At 38.4% G+C, this 16,078-nt stretch overlaps 1 protein-coding gene across 1 annotated transcript in view; it reads right to left on the bottom strand.

Annotated features, from left to right (window-relative positions):
* Positions 1 to 294: 294 nt before the first annotated feature.
* Positions 295 to 16,078, bottom strand: part of LOC103062299 (synapsin-3) — a 69,914-nt gene continuing 54,130 nt past the window's right edge. The window contains exons 5-9 of the mRNA XM_088141085.1: positions 14,214 to 14,316; positions 7,571 to 7,705; positions 5,662 to 5,743; positions 4,356 to 4,638; positions 295 to 2,372 (exon numbers count right to left, since the gene is read on the bottom strand). Of these exons, the coding sequence (XP_087997211.1) occupies positions 2,240 to 2,372; positions 4,356 to 4,638; positions 5,662 to 5,743; positions 7,571 to 7,705; positions 14,214 to 14,316 (736 nt within the window). The 3' untranslated portion in view covers positions 295 to 2,239. The remainder of the gene's footprint in view (positions 2,373 to 4,355; positions 4,639 to 5,661; positions 5,744 to 7,570; positions 7,706 to 14,213; positions 14,317 to 16,078) is intronic.

The following is a 16,078-nucleotide window of genomic DNA, read 5'->3' as shown; positions in this document are numbered from 1 at the left end:
GTACCACATTGGTGCAATTAGCCCTTTGCTTGCAAAACAGGGTAACTAGTTGTGAGAGGAATTATTTAACATTTATGTAATATTCCAGTGCAAAAAGGACTCGTATGTAAGTGTTCTGTCCTTATTGAGGTAGGTTAAACTTCCTTGAGAAGAGTTGAAGGTGAAATTAAGTAGATCTAGGGATTATGTTAATCTGATGTGCTGGTGCATGGGAAATTGCACTAGCAAGTTCTATAGTAGTCCAGTCTCTTTTCCTTTTAAACTGTGAAGTCATTAAACAGTTGGAGGTATATTGCCATCCTGCATGACACATTCAGAGTTTGGTCATACCAATAATGTTAAAGAAATTAGGCTAAGTTACTATGAAAATTTAGCTCAGCAGAGTGTGCACTGGGTTTGACAAACAATGCAAATCAGCTTACTTTAAATGGAAAGGTCCCCTTATCTTTCCTCTACTTGAAATGCTGAATTGTTCTTCAGATAATCAGTTCGTTCCGAATAGCTGCTAAACATTCAAAGCAGTGGTGGCATTTGTTTTGCTCAGTCTACCAAATGCTTTTACGGGATTTAGGGAAAAGGCAGGGCAACAGGTAAGGTTCTGTTTTTCAACTTGGGGTGAAAAAAAAATTTTTTTTTTCTCTTGCTAACATAACCAGAGCCTTGGCTGTGCAAACAATAAGGAGCAAAGCAGGTGGTATGGCTTTTTTGAATTTGACTCTTCTGATTTGAAAAACAAATGATGTGCTTACTCTAAATTCTAATTATGTACAGCATTTCTGTTAAGTGCAATGTCCCATTTACATCAGTTTTGCATAAATAGTGCAATAAAAGGGAACTCCATCATATTAAAGTTTAAAGTGAGAACGGTCCTGCTAAAATTTTGCAGCAGGGCTCTTATTTTCTTCCTCAACTCCTTTTTTTAAACTTGTATCCTGATTTTGTTGGGCTGCCAAGATGTTAACGTTATAATGCATAATTTGGACACTGGTATGGGGGAGCGGGAAGTCTTGAGGCTGGAAAGAAACACATTCTTTTCCCATGTTTTTCATCCTGAATGTGCTGTTACTTCCTGTTTTGCTGGCACTAAAATATTAAGTTGCTCTACTTCCTGGTGGCTGGCTTCTTTCTAAACAGTTTTATCACTTTTGTATGCATATATGTAACTGGCTTGTGGTTACTTCCCTTTGCAAAACAAGAATTTTATGATGCTTAAATATCTCTAGAGAGGTAGTTCATTGTGAAATCCTTGTCCCAATGTGGTTCAAAGTTCTTTGCTTCAGTCACTTTTTTTTTTCTGAAATACATGTTATACTGCTATAAAGATGAATTCTGACATGCTGGTAGGTGTAGTTCAAGATCTGTATATTCTTTTCCAAACACATGGTAATTCAATATAAAGGCTCACATCAATGTAGATTAATTTATTACTTGGAAATAGCACAGCTGATACTGAGTCTTAGGTAAGTTGCACTATTGTAACAGAGCAAGCAAAGCATTTTAACTTCAACTGATCTCTTTATACATTGCTGCACCTGGAAACCAGAATGGATTTAAACCTGGATGTGTACTGACCAAAGTAAAATGGTTCAACTTCTGTGCGTCTTAACTGTGTGCTAGCTAAGGATTGTTAGAATAATTACGTTCAGGAAATTTGAATTTAGATGATTCCGGATTCAAAGGGATGTCATGGATAACACATTTTTAGAGGTGTGGTTTTGTAAGTGTGAGCCTTTAAACAGAGTAAACTAGAAGCTGATTTTTACTGTGATGCCTATAGGACATTATAAAAGATGTATGAAGAATCATGCTAGTAGATAAAAATAGTTAAGGTAAATGAGTATCGAGGGGATTGATTTTGCCTCTCTTCTGCACACCTCACTTGCCTCTCTTCTGCACATCTGCCGTAAATGGCACAGCAAAGGTTCAAAGCCATTTATATGCACTGCAACATTCTGTAGGCCTGATAGTACACATAAGTGCCCATGGACATAGGTTTGCATCTGTAGAAGTTATGGATATTATTTGGATGCCAGTGAGATCCAGAGCACAGGGAGGCAGATTCAATTCCTTTTTTTATGTTTTTTCCCCCTTTGCTGTACATATGAATAGACCATACAAGAAACCGTAATGATTGATACATTTAAGGACAAATTTGTATAGGGAAATATAAAATGAGTGAGGAATTTGCAAGGTAACATGACTCAAATATCCAAAATTGCTCTAAGGTTGGATTGCGATACTAATCAGAAAACAGGCTAGCAAATGACTTCCTCAGGTTGCGGATGGTTTCAGCTTTTGCCACATCTTCATTGGTAATACCTCGCTGTGAAGATTCTGAGATGTTGAAGGTGTTTGTTAAGGATTGTGATTTGCTGAAAAGGAGAAAAAAAAAGGGATAAAAACATGGCTATTTCCTTCATAAAATCTAGAAGCTTTAGGAACTGTTGTTAGGCACCTACAGTGATGCTTAAAAGTTTATGAACCCTTTTGAATTTTCAGTATTTCTGCATAAATATGACCTAAAATGTGATCTGTTCTCCCTACAAGTCCTAAAAACTAGATAAAGAGAGCCCGATTAAATGAGTAAAAAACATTGTACTTGTTCATTGATTTATTGAGGAAAATGATCTAAGGCTACATATTTGTGTGTGGCAAAATATGTGAACTTCCAGGATTATCAGTTCATTTGAAGGAGAAATTAGAGTCACATGCTTTAATCAATGGGATGATAATCAGGTGCAGTGTGGGAGGTCTTGCCTTATTTAAAGAACAAAATTCTGGTTATTCAGTATCAAAGTCTGATCTTTGCAACATAGTTACATGGAAGTGTGTCATGGCTCAGATTTCTGAGGACCTCTGAAATACAGTTTTTGATGCTCACCAGGCTGAAAATGGTTATGAAACTATTTTCAAAGAGTTTGGACTCTACCAGTCCACTGTAAGGCAGATTGTTTACAAATGGAGGCAATTCAACCCCATTGTTACCCTCCCCAGGAGTGGCTGACCAAGATGACACCAAGAGCAAGGAGTGTAATATTCTGATAGATCTTAAAAGATCCCAGAGTAATGTCTAAGGAACTAAAGGCCTCTCTTGCATTGGTGAATCAATGTTCATGAGACCACCATCAGGAGAACACTGAACAACAATTGTGTGCATGGTATGGTTGCAAGGAGAAAGCCACTACCCTCTAAAAAGAACATTGCTACCCAGTTTGCAGAAGACCACATGGATAAGCCAGAAGACTTTTGGAAGCATGTTCTGTGGATGGATTGAGACCAAAATATAACTTTTCGGCTTGAATGAAAAGTGTTACGTGTCGCAAAAGGCAAACACTGCATTCCAGCATAAGAACCTTATCCCATCTGTGAAATATGGTGGTAGTATCATGGCTGGGCCTGCTTTGCTGTCCCTAGACCAGGATGGCTTGCCATCACTGATGAAACTATGAATTCTGAATTGTACCAGCAAATTGTACAGGAAAATATCAGGATATCTGTCCATGATATTGCTATTCCAAGAGGATCAGCAAGACAATCATCCAAAGCACAGAAGCCGTCTGACCAAAGAATGGCTAAAGTAGAAGAAAGTTGATGTTTTGGAATAGCCAGCTCAAAGTCCTGACCTTAATCCTATGGAAATGTTGTGGAAGGACCTGAAATAGGCAATTCGTTTGAGGAAGCCCACCAATATTCCCAAGTTGAAGTTCTTTTTCTGTAAGGAGGAATGGGCTAAAATTCCTCCAAGCTGATGTGTAGGACAGATCAACAGCTATCAGAAATGTTTAGTTAACAGTTATTGCTGACCAATAAGGTGGGCACATTAATTCCTGAAAGCAAAGGTTTGCATACTTTTGCCATACATAAATATGTAGTTTTGGATTGTTTTCCTCAATAAAAAAATGAGCAAGTATAATGTTTTTGGCTCATTTCTTTAATTCGGTTCTCTTTATCTAGTTTTAAGCCTTGTGTGAAGAACAAATAATTTTTAGGTCCTATTTAAGCAGAATTCACAAACTTTAAGCACCACTGTATCACTGGAATTTACCTTTAACCTTTGACATTGCCAGCAAAAAGGAGAAGCTTCCTTTTGCTTAGTTCTGAGATTGTTGTTAGGTTTGAAGATTATTTTCAGGGCTTGCCATGGTTAAGCTGAAAAATGTTTCTCCCTAGGTAAGACTGACAGTATACCAAAAGTTACGTTTAAGGGAGTCTACCCTTTATGTGCTATAGTTCAATTGCTGAGTATCTTACATATCTTGCACTTTCTTTGATGTTGCTCTGTTCTTGAGACACTGATAATGGCTTGATCTTACTTTAAATTGCATGCATTATCCACCACAAAACATGCCACATACTTTAGATGAGGGTGTTGCTTGGAAGGTTCACTGAATCCTTGGCCAGGAGCCCATCCTTGTGCTGGAGGTCGAGGCTGCTGGGAAGGAAACATGCCTAATTTTGATGGCTGGCTTGGTGAGCTTCCTGCTGACGATCTAGTTTGCTGGGGAGATCCAGGTGACCTTTGCTGCTGTGATGAGGTGGACTGAGGGCTCAGAGGTTGCTGACCCTGTGGGGACAGCCTTTGCTGGGGTGGGGCTCCTGGCTGTATGGGCTGTGATCCGTGAGGCTGCCATGGGCCACCTGGAGCAAAGGAACACAAACACTGTGTCTGTGAAACAAGATTAGTTTTTATAAAAGATGTGGTCTTCATCATTAGCATTATGACCATGAACTGACACAAGCTTGCTGGAAGATTGGCTGCTCCTTTTCCTTGGATTATTAACCAACTTGGCTGATGAAGAGTTCTATGAAATGTCAAAGCATTCAAATATTTTAAAATGACTATTGTTCTTATGAATATATTATCTCTGTGCCTTTCTTTTTTCTCATGGTCAACTTTGGAACCTTATCACAAAGGTGGCTGAATGTATGGCTCCCCCCATGTAGCTAATTTCTTTAAGACTAAGAAGCTATAGAAGGAGAAACCTCCAAAAGGTTAACTGGGGCTGATAGCAAATACACTGAGTTAGAAAGGATGGAAGAGAAGCAGGTCAGAAATTTTCTTCTGGCAAATTAGTGTTTTCTGTGGTGCCAACTCTAACAGCCATTTTGTAAATGGCAAGCCTCCCAGGATAGCCATTTCCTTTGAGCACTCCCGCTACAGTCTCATGTCACACATACCCACTGGCACAGATGTTTGTGGATCCTCGCCATATCTTAGCAAAAGTTTTTAAAAAACATCTTTATTGTCTCAGTTCTCTAACATTCTCCTAATCTCCATTTTAAATTCTGCTCTTCAGCTTTTAAAATCTAAATTCAATCTGTGTGCAAGCTGTGTATCTGAAACAAAAATATATTTCAACATTTTTCAAGTTTTTGTTGGCATTGCTTCTATTTCCTTATTAACCTTGGATGTTAAATCTAATATTTTTTCAGGATGGGCTGTCTGAGAAGAAATATATATTCTTAATCTTTTCCCCTTCTCTATAAATACTGCTGTAATTTATTAAGCTTAACCCTGCCCTGTCACCGTATTCCCCTCAAAAAAATCAGCAGAAATCATGTTTTGTTGAAAGCCACATTTCTCTACCCTCAGATTTACAAATGATGCTAGTACCTCACTCTTAAAACTTTGCTTCAAAATTACACAGTAGAGGTAGTTACCTTGAGGCGGTGGTCGAGGTTGTGAAAGCTGTCCAAGATGTGGTCCTGACTGTGGCTGCATCTGTGATTTCAGTGATGGAGGCTTGAAATAAAGATAGTAAAGTATAATCAGAATATCACAAAGAGGACCAACAGAGTCTGTTATGAATTGCCCATAGCAACTTCAAACTTATATACCATAAGCTTTTATCTATAGTTAATCCTTGACTGTAGCAAGAATAAATGGGGAAGATGTTTTGTAGATGAGCAGCGCAAATTATATAACTTTATGGTAATATCAGTTGCTTAGCAAAATGTGTAAGACATCTAGAACTTTTATTCCTTATCAGAATAGAAGGAAGAATTTAGGTAGGTGCAGATTCATGCAGTACAACAGGGAAAGCTGACTTCTTTTTTGCACAGCCTTTAATTAACCAAAACCCTCTTATTTTTCTAATGCTTCTTTAGTTTACAAAGTCAGGTTCACTTAATGAAGCATGACTAATTGTAATATACACTATCTCAAAAGCTGCCTAGGGCAAACCTTGCAATCTCGAGACCAGACCGGTATCCTTTATAAGGATCTGAACAACCTGCAGAAATTAGATCTACTGCAGAGTGGTAAATGACATGCTAGTGGGCCATAATGTACTTTCTGGGAAATCCTATGGTACTTCTGTAAAGGGAGAAGTCTCCTCTACAGTAATGCTCAGTTCTTTAATATATTGGAACTTTTTAGTCTAGAAACTTGCATATAGGCTGTGATCTGAGCCAAACCAAACACATTTAAAAGTCCTTCACGTCAGTAGAAAAAATAGTGCATGCTTAGTTCTTTTACAATGAATAAATGGGGATTCAGAAATGCTCAGGTTTAGTTGGTTTTTATCCATAGCTTTGATCTTAGGATAAGAAGAGACCCGCTAGATCAGAGGCCTGGTCTAGCAATCAGCTTTCCACAGCAACAAGTTAGAAGACCAAGAAAACAACATGAGGATGATATTTCTCTTTTGCTATAGTTCCTGAGCAAGTGATATGCACAGGCATGTGTCTGTGGGTCTGGAAGTAGCATATATAATTGGAGAACAATTGATGCTGTGAATAATTAAGTTTCTAAAATAAGGGCACTTATGTCCGATTTGAGATTGAACACAGTGCAACAATTAAAACATATTGATTAATGTGGGGTTTCAAGTCAAGAACATTCCCTAGGTTGTTCAGTGCCTTTTAAATACATTTTCCTAGCCTTGATTCAGAAGCTGATTGGCTTGGTGGACTTTGACAGGTTATTTGGAAGGGATGGCTAATGTGACTGCTGCCTTCAGAATTAACCACATTGAGGGGTGGACTTCACATTTTCCATTTGATTTTGGCTACCTGTCCAAAGACTTTATAAGGAGTATGCTTTGTATCAACCAAGTATTCAGATAAGAGATGAAATTACTATTTCCAGCCATTTTCATTGCTGTTTTTCACACAGCATTTCCATCTTTTTAATTATATATATATAAATTTTAGATAAAACTTGGTAGAGACACAGGAAAATTACATATGCAAATTTACAATATTCTGTACTTGTTGAATAAATAGAACTACATGTAGCTACACAGTTGTCTATGCTCTTGTAAAAACAACTAAGGAATTTCAAGTCCTTTTCCCCTCTGTCCAGTTTTCCACTTTAAATTGCAGCCTCAGTTACGGCATAACTTATATAAAAACTACAGAATTACACATCTTGTCTGCACTGGCTCTAGTTAGGATCTCAAGAAAAAAAATTAGCATAGTATATTATTCAGAGTAACATTTTTATTAAGAAGGTATTGAAGAGGTCTGTGTATTTAGATGTCAAATCAAATCTTTATTATGGTCGTATACCAGCATATATTTAAATGTTATTTGATTGATTTCTGTGAAAGATGCCTCCTGTTCTTACCCAAGGCCTCAGAGGTGAAGGAGAAGATCCCACAGTCATTAAAGTCTGTGTCATCCTGGAGACCACCAAATCAGCTATAAGCTGCCTATCTTCTTCCACATGTTCTCCTATCAGAGGCATTGAGCTATCCATCACCTGTGTGAAACAATGAAAACAGTCTTTTAAATCTGATTATATCAGCTAATGCAGCAGAAAAGCTCAGGCATTGCAAAAACATATGTTCAAACACATTGTGGCTTTGCTTCTTGATCACTTGGGTGTCCGTTTCCATACAATTCAGAAACTTTTTTTTAATGTGACAACTGTTTCAATGACATCACTCATATTTTTTAAGTTGAAGAACATAATCAACTTTTCCAGACACAGGAAAGAAGTTAAAGCTCTCCAGATTTCATGAAGATGCTATTACAACTGTAATCTAGCTAATGCATAAATTGCTATATAAGTTTTCCTTGAGAAATTTAACACAATTTCAGTCTTGACTGAAAAACTTCCCTATTCATTGCTCCATTTATACAGTGTGCTAAGCCATGGTTTGCTTCATGATAGTTTACTCAATAAACTGTAATTGGATGGGTTTGTGTAGTTTTTTTAAACCAGCACCACTTTATGGCATAATGTAATGTGTGAAGGCAGCCAACATACATTTATTTAATAAATGTATATGGCTGTCCATTTCATATAAATGACTCTGGACAGCTAGCAAAACAAAAACAGTAAAAACACAAACAATAATTGAAAACATAAATAACATAACACCGCATAAAAGAGCATAAATAGTCAAGAACCACAACATCACACGATCGATATAACCAAAAAACCGGCTCCCCCATGCTGTCAGGGCCCCATGTTTGATGGCAAAGCCAAGTTTTTAATGCCTTGCGAATTTGCAGGATGGAAAAAGCTAGATCACAGTATACGGTGAGCAAGAGTGTCACAGAACTCTTCACAAACCAAGCTGCATTAACCAAGTGCATGTTTCTTCATTAACCCCTCCCTTCAGTTACATGCTCACTGAGCAGCTTTAGTTTTCATGTATTTCCCCTGAAATTATAAGTTGCATGCTCATTCTGACCACAAGATGGTGCCCTCATATCTCCAAAGTCTTTGTAGTTCTACTCAATAAAAATAGCAACTCTGATATTCTTCACCAGAGTGATAATAATGAATTTATTCTCTCTCTGGCTCCATATGTAGTCAGAACATCTTCCATGAAAAAGTAGAAGGCATCAGTAGGCTTAGAAGTTGAAAAGTTTGCAAAACTACAAAAATTGCTGTGTTCGCCTCCCCCTGAACTATGTTTAACAATGTGAGCAAGGATGTACTAGAATGGTGAAGGAAGGGACACCAGGACATGACTTGGAAAGCAACCCTGCCAACCATGGGTCTAGGACAAACTGGTGAAAATGATGAAATATGACATCACAGCACAAATTCTGGCCTTTTTTACACGTGGCACATAAATATGTATATCTTGTGGTTTATGTCCCAGTGTTGTAACACATTTTGTCATTTGCTGCCACCTCCATCCCTGCAGGTATCATGTTCCCAATTTAAATTATTTTATCTAACTTGGAATACCACCAGAGTCTCTTGGTAGTTTACAATAAAATTCTAACGGTACTAAGTAACAGAAGCTGCAGGAGACTGGTAAAAATGATGTTTTTATGATAGTACAAAATAGGGGTGGATCCTATGAAACCAGGATTGGGGAAATTAGCTCAGAGTTTCAAGAAAACTGTCTTCTAGCAGGCCCAGGGTGAGGAATGCTGTGAGCATGAGACGTTCAGCAACATCTGCAAGATCAGTTTCCCTATCTATCTGAAATAGCTGAATATTTTTATTTATGCCTTCGTGTCAGTGTTGACTCCTGGCAACTGCCTGGGCTAGTCCCTGCAGTTTTCTTGGCAAGGTTTTTCAAAAGTGGTCTGCCCTTGCCTCCTTCCTAGGGCTGAGAGAGAGTGACTGGCCCAGGAGCACCCAGAAGGCTTCGTCCCTAAGGCAGGACTGGAAGTCATGGTCTCCTGGTTTCTAGCCTGATGCCTTAACCACTACACCAAAGTGGCTCTTAGTTGTATATTGCTTTCCATTAAAAAACTTGAAAAACAATTTACAGTTGTTCAAATTCAACAGTGAAAATAAAATACAACATAAAAATTGGGAGTAAAATAAACATTGAAAGAAGTAGAAGCAGCAATAGAAGATTAACAATCATAGCTGTGTTGTCACATCATTAAAATACATTGGAGGATAAAGCTTTCTGCATTAAACTGGAAGGAATTATTTTACATTAATTTATAGTCAGGCTGTATTTAATACAATGTGACCTTGTAGTGCTGAGGTAAATACATGAAACTCAGCACAAAGCTGATTTTCCTTGTTTCTGGGAAGAAGTCTTCCATGTAACAGCTGAAAGAAAACTGGCTGACCCAGACATGCAGTTCTGGCTTTCACCGCTGTGCAGTTTGTGGCTATCTCCACGACACTTGTTTTCTCCTGATAAAAGTATCTCATCAAAGGAAGGAGGGAGATGGTCAAAGAAAAGAATCTACATAGAAAGCCCCTTTTCTTCTGCTACTTCCTCATTTCCATGAACTCTGTAGGCTAAACGTTCCTGTTTTCATGAGTTAAGTCAGGAAATTTGGACAATTAGAAAAGCTAATTAAAAACATCAATGGGAGGGTGTGAGCATGTCCAGTAGCACAAGGTTAACTAGGCTTTTATGCCAAGCAGTAGGGCTAAATACAAAGAACAATGAAATGATTATATTTTGAAGTAGAGGGACTGTCAATTGATAAAAAGAATGTCTCTTCATCTGCTACTGTGTCATCAGCAGCTAATCTAAAAGTAGAAGATGAACTTTTTCACTACCTGGTGATGTGTTTCTATCTGCTAATATTCAGGAGATGGGGCAGTGAAAGTAGTACATCTCCATGGCTGTCCTGACCCTCTGGAGTAAGTCTCCCCACCCCCACCCCCATCCCCATCCCCATCCCCATCCCCATCCCCATCCCCATCCCCATCCCCATCCCCATCCCCAGGAGATCTGGTTGGACTTAAGTTATCTTCAGAAAGATGCTAAAACATGGCTGTTTCAACTAGCCTTTGGAGATTAACACCTGCCCTTTAGTATACTATCTTAATTTTATGTTATTTTAATGAGCATTCTGATATGGTTATATGGTTTTTAGGTTTGTGAGCCACCTAGAGATGCACAACTGTGGCAGTGAATAAGTAATGGGAAATAAATAAATACCCATACATGAATGCTTTAAAAATAACAGAAATATCAACTCAAACGTTATGCACAATCTGAGAAGGGGATGAATGCATATTTCAAAAAGATTTATTTTATTGATTTGATTGATCCCCTGATGTGTACCTTATTGCGCCTGTGACTTAAACATTTATGAAAAAAACCTCAGCTGCTTTTGGAAGCATGTCAATAGCAGCATTCATCCTTTAGGGTTTGCTGAAATTCATCCTATAGAGTTTCATTCTATAGGGTTTGCTGCAATTCTTTTATTAAAGATACTTCACTTTTTGGAGTTGGTAAGTGATTCTTTCTCATCTTCCTAGCTAATTACAGTCTCATGCAGTGTTTAAAAAGAGTAGGCTAAGCAAGTGGTTGTGGCTGGTGGGTAATGGAATAGCTATAGTGTTCAGTACACCTCCGTCCCATATTCATATCTGTGACCCACATTGCCCCCATTCCCTATATATTCATACATCTCACATACTGGAATTATACGTAGTGGGCAAAGATTAAGCAATTATTTCTCAGTGATCTCAATCAGCATTACTAAAAGAGTCCTTGATTTTGCCCCATCCAGTGATCATGATCCAGATCTGTGTTGCCTTCCATACATACATTTCCTTACTATCTGCTTGTTATTTGGTTGGCTAAGCAGTGGCCCGCTTCCAACAGTTGGGGCCCTTTTAGGAGTAGATCGTTATGGTATTTGGCTTCTCCTGAGCCCTTGGCCTCAGAAAATCCACAAGGTAGGATGCTGAGACATACGTATACAGACACAGTTTGCAAGCAGGAGCAGTTTAGATGGAGAATTATACATGGGAGTAGATCTGCATGCTTATTTTGTCTAGATGGAGAAGTAAAAGTGGGGCTTTGTATAAAAGATTGGGATCATACAACTGGGAAAAAAAGTGACTTAACTTTTCTTCAGTCTTCTGTTTGTACTGGGAAGATTTCACATTTCATATCGCACAAATGAAATGGCCACTAACAGAAATACTGATTAACTCTTTCATTTTAGTTAAGGAACGGCCCTTCTTACTTTGCTTTACTTTGCTTTCCCTTCATTTTTAATGCATGTTCTCTTCCTAGAGACGTGGGGAGGAATAACCACAGTTAATGATTTGGGAGGGAGGGATCTTCAGTCATGCAGTGATGATGGTAAGTAGGCAAGCTGTAACATACAGGAAAGTAGGACCAGAAATGAGATGCTCTTCCAGACAGAGGATTCCTATCTCTAGCAATAAAAGGAAATCAGACACCTATCTTTTTCCTCTTAATCAATGCTTTTTCTGGTGAGAAAAATAGCTGGAGCAGCCATGGAAAAAGATGGGAGAATGAGAAATGCAGAACAATATTGTTTAGATCTCTTGTAAAATTCCAAGAATGAGGCAGAGCAGTTGTGCAATAAAAGCCTAATCTGCTAATATCCTGTGCTGCGTTTAACTTTCCTGGATTGTGTTTTTAAATGTTTTGCTATCAACAGTACTCCTAGGATTTCTAAAGTATAACTTGGGATAACGAGATGAAAAATCATTATTAGATTTTGGCCTGCAGCCACCCACATATATAGCATCTCCATATGAAGCTGCTGATGAGTACAGTTTTGTGTTAACTATTAAAAGTGACCAGCACAACAATTGCTCTTGCATGATTTACAGGAAGAGAAGGAATAGCAAAAGCAGGCATTTTCCCCTTCCTGGCAGCACACTTGTGTCACACAACCTTTGACCTGTCATTGATTCCTGCAGGACATTTATGCAACAGAAGAATGTGCTGGTCCTGGAGGGCTCATGTGGTTCTCATCAGCTTCCCAAGGCTCAGTGGGTGGGAATGCTCTCCCACATGCAGCTATTTGGATATGTCAGTGGCCCTGAATGTTGCAGTAGGCCGGTTTTACTCACCTCCCTGCGTTGGTGGAGTTTATAGCAGGGCAGACACCGAGTCTCCATTCCAGCATCCTCATATGGTAACCAAGGACACTTGCTCATTTTTCTCTCCAGTTGCCCTGATTATCTTCTCTCCCCCCTCTTGAGCAGGTCTTGCATTTCAGCTTTGATGATTTTCAAATATCCATCCCTCTCCATAGCTTGACCCTCCCCACTCCCACAAATAAGTTTCTCTCAGCATGGCAAGCCTTACTTCAAAAACTTCAGTTTTTTTAGACCTAGAGTGTCCCTGATGAGGAGGGACAGAAGGATTTATTATTCATGCCACCCACAAGCTCCTCAGGGAATTTCCTTATTTTGTTTTATCTGGAATCTCAAATAAGCTGCAGCTCTGATCCAAGACTTGTTTGGAATTTGGCAACAGAGGAGAAGAACTAATACATCTTAGAACTTCCTGAAGAAATATTAAAATCAGCAACTAAGGAAGGCTAACACAATGGGATAAGCTGGTGCCCTCCAGATGTTTAGACTTCAACTATCAGTTTCAATTATCATGACCAATGGCAAGGGATTGTGGGAATTATTGCCAAACATCTGGAAAGCACCATGCACTGAATAATTTCACCTGCTGATTTTTGGTTAATTGTTAAAAGACACAGGAGAGGACAGACCATGTTTTTCTGGTCTGATGGCCACCAACAAGGTCATCGGTTTTGCTTATCTTTAGACTCAGCCAGCCTTTCATTAGCATTGTTCCATTTCTCCCTGTGTTAAACTTTTTTTTTCTTTTCTTATATCACTGCTTTGATATGTATAATCTACTCTTTCCTTCCTTTGAGTTGGCCAGCTTCCCAACTCTAATGAAAACAGCACAAAGTTCAGTCTGCACATCCCATTGTGGTGCAGACTGGAAAAGCTGGTTGGTGAAAAGAGATGAGTCCTCTCTATTATAGGGCATTCAACTTTGCTCTACCTCCTTCTCTCTCTCCTTTAGATCAAGTACTTACCATCTATACCAATGAAGCAAGTGAAAAAGGGAGTTGAGTGGAATTAGCATCCTGAACATTGTTATTGAGCTGCTAATTTTAAAAGTTTTTTTCAAGTTAATATGGGTCTTTCTTCCCCTGCCCTTTGTTATTTCCATTCATAGCATCCCCCTCTTCCCAAGGGGCATCCTAAGAAAAAACAACAACAACACCCATCCATTGAAATTTAAAGGCATGGAAGGTGCTTGAAAGGTGCTGGCAGGCTGACATGGAAAGACGCTCTCTTAAAATTTTGATCAAGGTATGTAAACTTGAGAATAGTTAACACCCAAATATTCTGAAGCCAAGTACTCTGTCTTCTATTAAACGAATTAAATGAATCAGTTCTAGGATGGAATAGATGAAGGGGATATGTGGGCTAAGTGCTGAAATATCTGCATGTGTGTCTGGATGGTTTGCCATGCTGAATCTCTTTATTTAAATGGTACTTACATTCCACTCATTCAGCTCCTCACCTCAATGATATAATCTTTCCCATCCTTGCTGTGAACAGCTTTGACTGCACAGATGTCAAGGCCGCCAAACATCTCTGCAACAGAATCTGCCCAGAGCCGGTATCTGCCGAAACCAGATGGGATTATTATTTGTTTAAACTGTGATTTAAAAAAAAAAAATCAAACAAGCCTCCTATTCAGGGATAGGAATATTCTTAACTTTCCACAAAATGAATAGATTTGTTTTACAGCAGTTTATCAAAATGTATGACCGTATGCTAATAATACAGATGGTTTCTTGAATTAAAATATCTCTGACTATACCATGTTGACAATGAAGACATTAAAATATTGTATAGCTTCTGCTTTTTACATTCAACTGTCAACAGTAGAGGAACAAGCAGTCAAGAAATACACCACAGATTAGCATTTGGTAGAGTGGCAATGAAGGTATTAGAAAAGATATTTAGATGCCGTGATGGGTCTATACCTACAAAGATCAAAAACTTTGTAATGACTTTCCCTGTGACACTCTATGGAAGTGAAAATTGGACTTTGAAAAAGCAGAATAGAAAGAATATTGACATTTTTTAATTTTGGTGTTGGAGAAAATTCAACATCAAAAATGGGGAGAATATTATGGATAGCCAAGAAAACAAAAAATGTATCTTAACAAATTAATCAAAAATTCTCACACAAATGTCCAGGCTCAAATCATCATGTTTTGGACACATTGTGCAAAGACCTAGTTCTCTTGAGAAGTCTATAATGCTGGGAAAGGTGGGAGGAAAGAGAAAAAGAAGATGAGCAGCAGTAAGGTGAATAGACTCAATTACAGTGGTGATAGGTGCACTGTTGGAAGACTTGAAGGACCAGGTTGGGGACAAATCATCTTGGAGATAATCTATAAATGTGGTGACTAAGATCAATCTGATAGCACATAATCAATCAATTAAAATGACCATGTCCTCAGCAACCTGGTGGGAAAAGAAAGAGGACTATATTGCACAGAATCACAGAAAGTCCTTGGGAAAGCTGTAGAAACATAAAGAATGACCTCTGTCCTTAGTTCAGTATTGTGTATTTTGACTAAGTACTGTAGTATTTTGTGTCGTATTAGATATGTTCATTCTCACTACTATATCAAGCAATACCAAATGCTCCCATCTGATGAACTGTTTCCTCCAATAAATAAAAGAAGTTTCCAGTGCTGGAAGAAAATCTGCTAGAACATTGATGGTCTCGCAACAGTTGTCTTAATGAAACAGGCAAAAGGAATTTTTTAATTGCATGTTTCTATCTTGCAGCTGAACTATTCTCTTAAACATTCAACAGATTCCAAAAATTCCAAAAATTTGCGGAGATTACAAAGCCAGTCTGGATAAAGAACGTGGAATGTAGTTACCCATGTATCCAGACAATATGACAAAGGGGTCTTTCTATTTTCTTTGTAGATAATTGTAGCAATGATCAGGGCTACAGATACTTGAAGGATGATCCATTGCCATAGGAATCTTCCTGACTATTATGTTCTTTTATGGACATTAAGTTTAAAGTGGCCCCATGTTTTGACATGCCTTCAGTGAGAATTACCCCCCCCCCACACACACACACACCCCACCCATTGCTTGTTCTCTTTATTTCAAAAGTGAAAAGGATCAGAGAAACAAGCAAACAGCTTCAATTCCTTCTTGCCCACATTGGGTAAGTAGGTGACAGTGGTAAAAAGAACAGCAGTAGTGCTTGGGTGTTTTTGGTTGTGATATCTTATCCCTGGAATTCTCTCTGCTGAGTCCCTAAAATCTTCTTTGTTGATTGTAATGATAGGTAAAATGCTTTTGCTCTGCTGGGTGACAGTACCTAGGCAACCTTGGCTTAATTAATTC

This window comes from Python bivittatus, unplaced genomic scaffold, assembly GCF_059951505.1.
Source record: "Python bivittatus isolate LINGU-HERP-01145 unplaced genomic scaffold, Pbiv_v1 ctg000330_np1212, whole genome shotgun sequence".
NCBI lineage: Eukaryota > Metazoa > Chordata > Lepidosauria > Squamata > Pythonidae > Python > Python bivittatus.
This window is presented reverse-complemented; position numbering and strand designations above follow the sequence as displayed.